This window comes from Lactuca saligna, chromosome 9 (genome assembly GCF_052625555.1).
Source record: "Lactuca saligna cultivar CGN05327 chromosome 9, ASM5262555v1, whole genome shotgun sequence".
Taxonomy (NCBI): domain Eukaryota; kingdom Viridiplantae; phylum Streptophyta; class Magnoliopsida; order Asterales; family Asteraceae; genus Lactuca; species Lactuca saligna.
Genome location: NC_136425.1, coordinates 89,561,013 through 89,570,751, shown reverse-complemented (window position 1 = coordinate 89,570,751; position 9,739 = coordinate 89,561,013). Strand labels below are relative to the sequence as shown.

General features: G+C 31.4%; 1 protein-coding gene across 1 annotated transcript; it reads right to left on the bottom strand.

The window, feature by feature from the left end:
- Positions 1 to 288: 288 nt before the first annotated feature.
- On the bottom strand, positions 289 to 1,977 carry TT1 (C2H2 and C2HC zinc fingers superfamily protein). Its single transcript, XM_078974841.1, has 2 exons — positions 1,573 to 1,977; positions 289 to 705 (listed from the first exon to the last, which is right to left on the bottom strand). Exons 1-2 carry the CDS (start codon positions 1,975 to 1,977, stop codon positions 289 to 291), a joined length of 822 nt encoding a protein of 273 aa, XP_078830967.1.
- Between the last annotated feature and the right edge of the window lie 7,762 nt (positions 1,978 to 9,739).

Sequence of the window (9,739 nt, the reverse complement as noted above, 5' to 3'; positions counted from 1 at the left end):
TTGGATTATTAAATAATCTATTTATTATATATGATACAAAATGTACAATTCATAATAATAAAACAATTATTCAAAATAGAAAACTAATCAAAAAGTTATAACTATTAAACATATATTTTACCAAATATATTCGTTCTCCATTACTTATATGAATTCTTTTGAAATGTCTAAAAGATAACTATCACCATATTCGTAATCACATCTCAAGATTCCAAATGTAACATTGTAAACCATAACTAACGTGACTTTTTATATATATAACAACCAAATAATCATTATAAATCATTCTCAACTTTCAACTATAGGCTCCTGTAGATCTATTGCACGAAAAGATGGTGGAGATGGAGCATGTCCAACACCAAACGACATAATATGGTCTTTAAGTGATCTCTTATGCTTGAAATCAGAACCACAAACACACAACCACCGTTTGCCACAATTCTTTTCATGTGTACGCCAATCACCTTTTACAGCAAAACTCTTTCCACACTTTCGACATGAAAAATGTTTTGTCCCATGTTTCCTTTTGTAATGTGTTTGGAGTGTCCTAAAGTCTTTAAGAGGCTTTGACCTTGGATGATTAATGTTGTTCTTGCATTCATCTTCGCAACAATAGCAAGGGACTCCTATCATCACCCGTGGTTGTGTTCCCCTCAACGACTCTGCTCCTTTTCTGTATTCCGACCCATGACCCCACATGTGCATCTACCAATTATTATAAGTTGTGTATGTGTATTACTATTACTATATTCATATATAATAAATAAGATTTTGCTATTCTATATACATAAATAAATAAAATACCGCTTGAACTACAAGAAAGTAATATGTAGAGACTCTATGGGACAAATGAGCATGTAGGGAAATTAAAAATGTGTCCATTAAGCAAGTATAACAATATTTAAATATTTCACTATGTCTTGTCAAAAGCTTTATATGAAAAAAAAAAAAGGAAATTAAATATACATAATGAAATGTGAAAAAGAATTAGCGTCACATGTGGGTGTTGACCACTCCTTAATTTTTCCTTTTCAATTGGATTATAAGTCTATAACCCCACTTAAATAAAAGTTTAGTATAACAGATAAACAGATATATAAGAAACTATGACAATATTTTACTCACAATGTTGCTAATTCTTACTTTGACTTAATTTGTCAATAAAATTTTATATATCAATCAATATTGACAGTTTGTGGTAACAATTAGGTTAAAACAAATATTTCTTGTACTTTTGTAATCAACAAATTAATTGTATGTCGTGATACACTCTGACTAAATTATTATCAAATTAAACGCGTCAAATTCTCTACTAGTTCAGGGCCTTTCGAGGTTAAAACTCACTGTAAAATATCGTTAATTACTTAAGGTATCATCGAATAAATGATATGTTTTAATATACCCTCTATGCGAGATATATAAATAAAAAAAACTCTGTACATAGTTTAGGACGTTTAGGACGTTAAAACACACGAAAAGAATCTTTAGTTATGCAATATCATCATTCGGCATGCAATAAAAATGTTAAAACATATTTTAAAATAAAATAGTGTAGGGAAAAGTTGGCGTCACCTGAAGATTGTTATATCGATTGAAGGTTTTTTTGCATATATGGCAAGAGAAGTGAGTGAAGCCGGCGAGTATTTGATCACGACTAGGTATCCAGTATTCAACATTAAGTGGCATATTTTCCATCATCTTGTTATCATTGTTATGAACAACATCAGTTTCATCAACAAGAACAAGCTTCTCAGTTATATTATTAGGAAGCCCTATATGCAATGCTACAGTAACATCTTCATCGTCTTCAACTTTGTTGCATGAACTTGAGTTCCCCTCGAGGTTGCATGGTTCAAGAGGAAGAAAGCTCAAAAGGGGTAGCGATTTTGATGATTCTTCGGCTTTGCTTTTGAGAAAATCGAATGGCTTAGAAATAGAACGGTTGTTTGGTTTACTTGAAGAAGAAAAGAGCTCCATGTTTTCATGAAAATGAGGGTTTTTTTGGGCGAAGTTGAAGAATGGGAGTGAATAGGATTAGAGGAGAGTTAGTAGCTGGAGAGAATGAGTTGGTTGGAATGAAATGGATGTAATAAATTTGGTCTACTTTTGTTAGATTATTCTATTTTTGGGTAATAAAAGTAAATACGTTAAATACCATGGCCCCATTTGTAAGTATATTTGGAAGCATTTTGACTCAGAAGGGTTCAAACTCTTTAGCAACATTGGTTTTCATAAAAGTTTCAAGTATCTGGCACTGCAAGAAAACGAGGTTTTATGACGGTGTTTTTCTGGTTAAATACGAAGCGTTGGCATAACGTATTTTCCTGATAATAACCCAAATTAGTTCGAATCCAGTAGTTTGAAATCCCACAATTCGTTCAAAGGTGAGTGAGTAAATACCGAGAATACAAACATTTAACACTTGCATATTCACTAGTCATCAATCGATTTATCATATAACTTAAAAGATAAAATATATTAGGTTTAATATTTTCAATAATAATAGTCTTTATTAATGGAAAAATAAATACCCAAAAAAAGTTACACGGGGCTATACATATTACATTACAAAATGGCTAAGGGTCTAAATAATAGAAAATATACAACACTATATATATCCCCTGTGAAGATCAATGATCAAGCTAAAACGAAAATCTACAACCAGAGAGGATGGAAGCCTCTTTCTGAAGATGATGATGTTGGCATATTGAAAAGTCAGAGGGTACGTGCAAAACTCGAATCTATCATGTGGAGACTTTATCTCTGACAAAGTGGATGTGTATCTCGATGTATTTTATCGTATGGTGCTCAAATGTATAATTGATAAGGTAATGACCCTGACATTGAGGGGAGTGAACCCAACAAGAAATATTAGGTATCCACCATGTCCCGGCTATGACTTTAGCAACGTTTATATGCTCGACCTCAACGTGTAACACCAACATTTTCGATATTTAAATTTCCAATTATTATAAATTATCTAGTAATATTATTAGTACCGTAATGTTACGTCATCAATATTTAAATATTACCATAATTATACCGTAACGTCCATTCTTCTGTTCGTCGAGTTTCGACGTATTTTAATCGAGTAAATAATTATAATAAAATAATTATTTTCAGCAATTATAAATAAATATATTAGTTTATTATTATACAAATCAAATCAAATATGAAAATCTATTTACTAAAAGTCTTTACTCTTTTGCTTGTAAATTTCAACTACCAAAGAATGTAGGGTAAGTTAAGAGAGAGATACTCTAGAAGGAGGCAGCCATGCAAGGCTTCAAAACTTGCACCCAACCACCACCCATGACACCTTGCATACCTTTATACATACAAACATTTGATCAATTTTCATTTTGTTGAATGTCAAACCAAGAGAATAGAGAAAAAAATAAGAAAAAAAGTGTGAGAGAGAGAGAGAGAGAGAGAGAGAGAGAGAGAGAGATGGCTAGAGTTTGTATGCGGGTGGTTGCCGAAAAAAGGAAGAAGGAAGAGGTGGCGGGAAGACGAAGGATACACAGGAGGGTTATAAGTATTTTTACCATTCTTTTCTGTCGATCTTCAACCGCCGCAAGACCACCATGTAACCACCATTAGACCACCATCATGTAGCGACCCGAGTGTGTGCATGTCCGGTTAATATGCTTGTTTGTGACTTAATGGCTAGGTGGAAGCTCAACCATCATCATTAAGCTTATGTTTAATAACACAAAATTCAAACAGCTCACTGTCTGCATCATGTAGATCGAATAGCAGAGAAAAGAGGCCGATTTAGAGAAAATAATCAGAGACAAATGTTATGGGAAATTATATCTAATTTCCATGGACACATGATTCATTACATTTGGAGAAACGGTACAAAAGTTATGATCAAAATATTGAACAAAGGTAAGAACGTCTTAATGGAAAAAACCACAACTTTCTTATGTGATATTCATGTTGAGTTCTTAACCACTAAGAAAATATAGCATGCATGCAAATATGATGTCTTAATGGTTTAATGAATAAAAATATTTTTAGATTAAATACTTAATGAATGGATGTACATGATGGGGAATATAAGTTGCAATTACAATGCCTTAAGCGGAAAAACAGTCAAAACAATTAAATTGATTAGTACATATGCAACCTAGTTTGGTCTATGTCTTTCACATATTATGTCACAACTAGCAAAATTATGGTCGAGATTTTATTCATGTACAAACAATTTATCTATGTAACCATGTTAAAATAGATTATGGCAATTCAAAAATGACAATGTTATATGAGTACATATATGCATACACTAAGAATCGAGTTGTAATAACCTCTTATAAGCTTAAGTTTGACTTAATAGCTAAACAAAAAAACCAAAATTTGGGTATTTACTTAGAAATTCTCGGCCCAAATAACCCTTGGCCTAAAACCCTTCTTATTGGGCCATATAAAACCCAGGAACTCATATCTCCAAATACCAAAAGCATTTTGTGAGTGGAGGCTATTTTCGGCCACCGTAAAAACTGAAAACCCCCTTTTTGTTTTGGCTCGACACAAGACCCAAAGTTGACTTAGTGGTGCCACCTCAAAGCTTTACTATCTTTTACCCTCCAAACATCTAGACTATGCATGCATTAATACTTCATACTCCCATGCAAGACCCTTAAGAGACCATCATGTATCAAGGAAAAGTCCTATCCTTCCCTCGTTAATAACTTGCGGCCGTAGAGTGGGTTATCCCCACTCTCACCATCTTTGCTTCACTACAACTTTATTTCTCTCCTATTTTTTCTGTAAAAATCAAGCAAGGGTTTTCAAGGAGTGCTTTTCTTCAAGAAATTCATAGAAATTGGTAAGCATTTTTGAGATACCATAGTGTTTCTATGCATTTTTATGTTAGTTCATCATGTTTACACACCCACTTTTCGTGTGTTAGATCCTTAGAACACTTGCATTTTCGAGAAGTTCTTCAAGCTTGGACACAAGGCTAGGCTCGAAACCACTCATCTTTTCCTTCCTACAACACACAAAAATCATCAAGGTGAGCTTCATACCCCCAATTTATCGAGTTTTACATGCTTTTAGGGGGGGGGGGGGGGTGAATACAAGTCAAATTACGTTTACCCAATGGATGTTTCTATGCATCAACATGTTTATCAAACTATAGGTACATCAAATGTTGAAACCACCATATATTTATACCTTAAAATTGTGATTTGTAAGCTGTTACATAACCAAGATGTGTTTGTCCTTTGGACATTTTCATGCACTATGTTTAATTGTTTGAATATGGAACAATTTCTTGTGTAACAAGTAGTTATCACTTGCTTACTACCAAAAAATCGTGATTTATGTGGATATCACCATCTTATTTCACAAAAATCGTGTTTGTGGGTTGAAACACACAAATATTACAAAAACATACATACATACATACCTACATACATACATACATACATACATACACATACACACATACACACACACACATATATATATACATATATATATATATATATATATATATATATATATATATATATATATATCCAAATATGTTTGATCTTTGTATACTTACATGTCTCACTTTTACAAATTAAAAATGGGAAATCTACGAAAAAGTCACAATATTTTAGGTCAGTTTATGATTTAGTCCCAAATTAAATTTTGTTTACAAAAAAGGACTTCGTGGCCGGTTTCACAAATTTAGCCGGTATCTCGTCTTTTTTCGTTAATTAATCCAAATTTTGGGGCTTTTTCATTAATTAATCAAAATTTTAGGGATTTTTCATTATTTATTACCAATAAACCAAAATATTTGGACTTTTTTTGAAGATTACCTTTAAACTAATATATATTATATTATATGATCTAATTTAATATGTATTATTCCATATCTTCTTTCTTATGCTCTTCTAGGCTCACTGTGTGTTTTTATCGGTGTCGTCAAACCCAACAACAAAAATCTCACTCACAAGCCTCGTTAACTCCATCAAATTTCCAAAATTATATATTCACAACTCTATGATCATCTTTCAATCTCCAAAAAAAAGAATGGAGAAAATCCTTGTTGATTACGTGGATGTCCCCATTATCTAACCATGACTTAAACCGTGGTTCCAACACTTGGATGTTCCGATTACCTAACCATGACTTGAACCCATACACTAATGGCGTTGTCCAATGTGCTGTTAACAATAGAAGACGAATCTCACATGTTTAACCACTGATACATTGGCTCAAGTCTTACTTGACCCTTGTTTCCTTACAACACTATAAAAGCCCCAACATAAGATGAATCCCACATGGTTCATCATTTATTGGTTTTTTTTGTCAAAAAGTAAAGCATTTTGGAAGCCCCAAATAGACTAAAACGTAATAATGACAATTATTGTAATATCACACCAATTGTCATTATGACTTAAACGTAACATCACAACAATTGTCATTATTACATTTTAGTCTATTTGCGGCTTCCAGAATGCATTAGTTTTTGGCAAGACAAAAACCAATAAATGATGAAGTTTTTGATAAAGATCGGAACACAATCTTATTGATGGATCCAAGAGCTCCTTCTCGTCCCAAGCCTTTTTCTCCTCAATCTTCTTCCAAAAAATGCACTACAATATGCAATATTATCCCCTATTTCTCTCCTACAAGCATATAGCTTAATTAGGGTTTCTCTCAGAGTGTTAAGATGACAAGGGAGGCGGAAATGAAGGCTTAAGGTCCTTTAAATAGGACACAACCCCTGGAAATTAGGGTTTTCAAACTCAGCTCCAACTCGTCGAGTAGACTCTAGAAATTACACGACCATTAACACTCTCTACTCGGTGAGTTGGGGCCTCTAACTCGTCAAGTGGATAAGACAACAAGAATACAAATTAATTAAATATTATACCTAGGAGTCGGGATGTTACACCTATTGTAAGGAAACAAGGGTCAAGTAAGACTTTAGCCAAGGTATCAGTGGTTAAATCATGTGGGATTTGTATTTTATTGTTAATAAAACTATGGACAATGCCATTAGTGTATAGGTTCGAAATAAGGTTCGAGTCATGGTTAGGTAATAGGAACATCCGAGTGTTGGAACCGTAGCTCGTAGGTATACCAAATTAATATTTTAATAGTTTATGATGGATAGCTTGTTGACATTTTTTTTTTTAAAATTAGAGTTAACATTCTTCATGGTTTTCAGTACATAATATCGAGTTGGTTTTTTTTTACCTATGTTGTGTTTTTTAAGCTTAATGGTTCATTCTTCATGGTTTTTAAGCCCTATTGTAAGGAAACAAGGGTTATGTAAGACTTGAGCCAAGGTATTAGTGGTTAAACCATGTGGGATTCGTATTTTGTTGTGAACAACACTATGGACAATGTGAATAGTGTATGGGTTCGAAGTAGGATTCAATTCATGGTTAGCTAATAGGAACATCCATGTGTTGGAACCACGGTTTAAGACATGGTTAGGTAATAGGGACATCCACGTAATCAACAAGGATTTTCTCCATTCTTTATTTGGAGATTGAAAGATGATCATAGAGTTGTGAATATATAATTTTGGAAAATTGATGGAGTTAACGAGGCTTGTGAGTGAGATTTTTGTTGTTGGGTTTGACGACACCGATAAAAACACACGGTGAGCCTAGAAGAGCATAAGAAAGAAGATATGGAATAGTACATATTAAATTAGATCATATAATATATATTAGTTTAAAGGTAATCTTCAGAAAAGTCCAAATATTTTGGTTTATTGGTAATAAATAATGAAAAAACCCTAAAATTTTGATTAATTAATGAAAAAGCCCAAAAATTTGGATTAATTAACGAAAAAAGACGAAATACCGGCTAAATCTGTGAAACCGGCCACGAAGGGTTAATCCGAAGTTTTAGCCGGTAATCTGTCCTTTTTTGTAAACAAAATTTAATATGGGACTAAATCGTAAATTGGGCTAAAATATTGGGACTTTTTCGCGGATTTCCCATTAAAAATTCGTATAAGTATAAAAATTTTAAAGTCATCATATGGTTTTTGTAAAAATCGTGATCTATATGGTAAAGTTGACAAAATTATAGTATTTTGTGTTACGAAATTTCAATCTGAAAAATATATGTACAAAACTACGAATTTTTGCTAAAAATAAATTTTCTAGTAAAAATGGTCGTATTTTAGTCGTCACTGTTTTGATGATTTCAAACCCAAGAATATTATGCTTTTAACAATCTTAAAAATAGATATTTATATAAAATTTATATAAATAGTTTACACAAAAATATACAAGGCAAATTATTCATGGTATAATTTGCATGTCATAAAACTCATGTCATAAATTTCCAATAATGTAATTATTTCATGATACAAGAAAATGGAGTCGTAGTTCCTGGAGGTGGAGCGAGATAGTCGTGTATAGATCTATACAAAGATTGACAACCTCACATCTGAGCTGTTCGCTACAGCTAGACAGACCAGTCTAGGGTGATAAATATCTTACCAATTCCGATGCCTGAAGAACGTTGTACAGGCATAACAATCACATAAAGCATGGTTATAATAACTCGCTTAAGGATTAACAATAATATATTAGTACATAATTTTTTCAGTACACGACTGTTTACATTTCGGTGTTAGGGTTTAAGAATACAGTTTTCATACATCATAAAATATTTAATTTTCTGGGAATATACATTTTACAATTACAAGGAAAACAAACAAAGTGCATGTATACATACATTTTTAGTCTTTGGTGTAAGACCTAGAATTCAGTTTTATAGAAAAAATCAGTTTTGTTTTGGAAAGATACAAACCATTTTCAAACAAAGCAGTTAACAAATCTTTTCATACAAATATGCTTATGAACTCACTAACGTTCAATGTTGATGCTTTTCAAAATCACTTGTATTCTCAAGGAACCAGTAACAGATAATCAACCCTTTTTGAGATCAAGTGATGATGCATTGTGGAATTTTACTTTTCTGTCACTTTTTTGTAACTTATGAACAAATACAGTATATAAACGATGTAAGTTTGTATTCTTAATGCATGATGCTTGGGTTGCTATGTTTCATTTATATTCAACTGTTATGATACTATAAAAGACAAAATTGCAAAAATGGTCCCTGTGGTTTGTTAATTTCTGCGGGTAAGATCCAAAAAAAAAGTTTATTAGCAGATAATGTCCCTAATTGATGGTTTTGTTGTGGTTTTGGTTCTTACTTCGTTAAGTTTAACAGCACGACTGTTAACTTTTGGCAAATGATGGATTTACCCCTGGGGCTATTTCTGCAATTTTATCTTTTTACCAATCTACAAGGACCAATTATGCAACTATTCTTTTTCATTGAAATATTAAATAATTAAATTACTTTTTTCTTTTTAACTTTTTACTTATTGTATTATTTTTTTATTGATTTATTATATATTAATAAATATTATTTTTAATATATTATACTTATATATTAATAAATATTACTTTTTTTATTATTAATTTTTTTAAATATTTTTTTGAATTTCTTTTTTATTGCATTAGTTCTTTTTTGTTGGATTATTATATATATTAATAAATATTATTTTTAACATATAATATTATATTTATCTATTAGTAAGTGTTACTTTATTAGATTATTAAATTCATTTAATTAATTTTTTAATTTTTTTTATTTTGTTATTTGTTTTGATTGGATTATTATATATTAATAAATATTATTTTTAATATATTATATTTATATATTAATAAATATTACTCTTTTATTAATAATT

Coding starts and splice junctions, on each gene's coding strand:
- TT1 (XM_078974841.1), bottom strand. CDS start 1,977: ATGGAGCTCTTTTCTTCTTCAAGTAAACCAAACAACCGTTCTATTTCT. Junction 706..1,572: donor ATCGATATAACAATCTTCAG/GTGACGCCAACT, acceptor AATAATTGGTAG/ATGCACATGTGGGGTCATGG.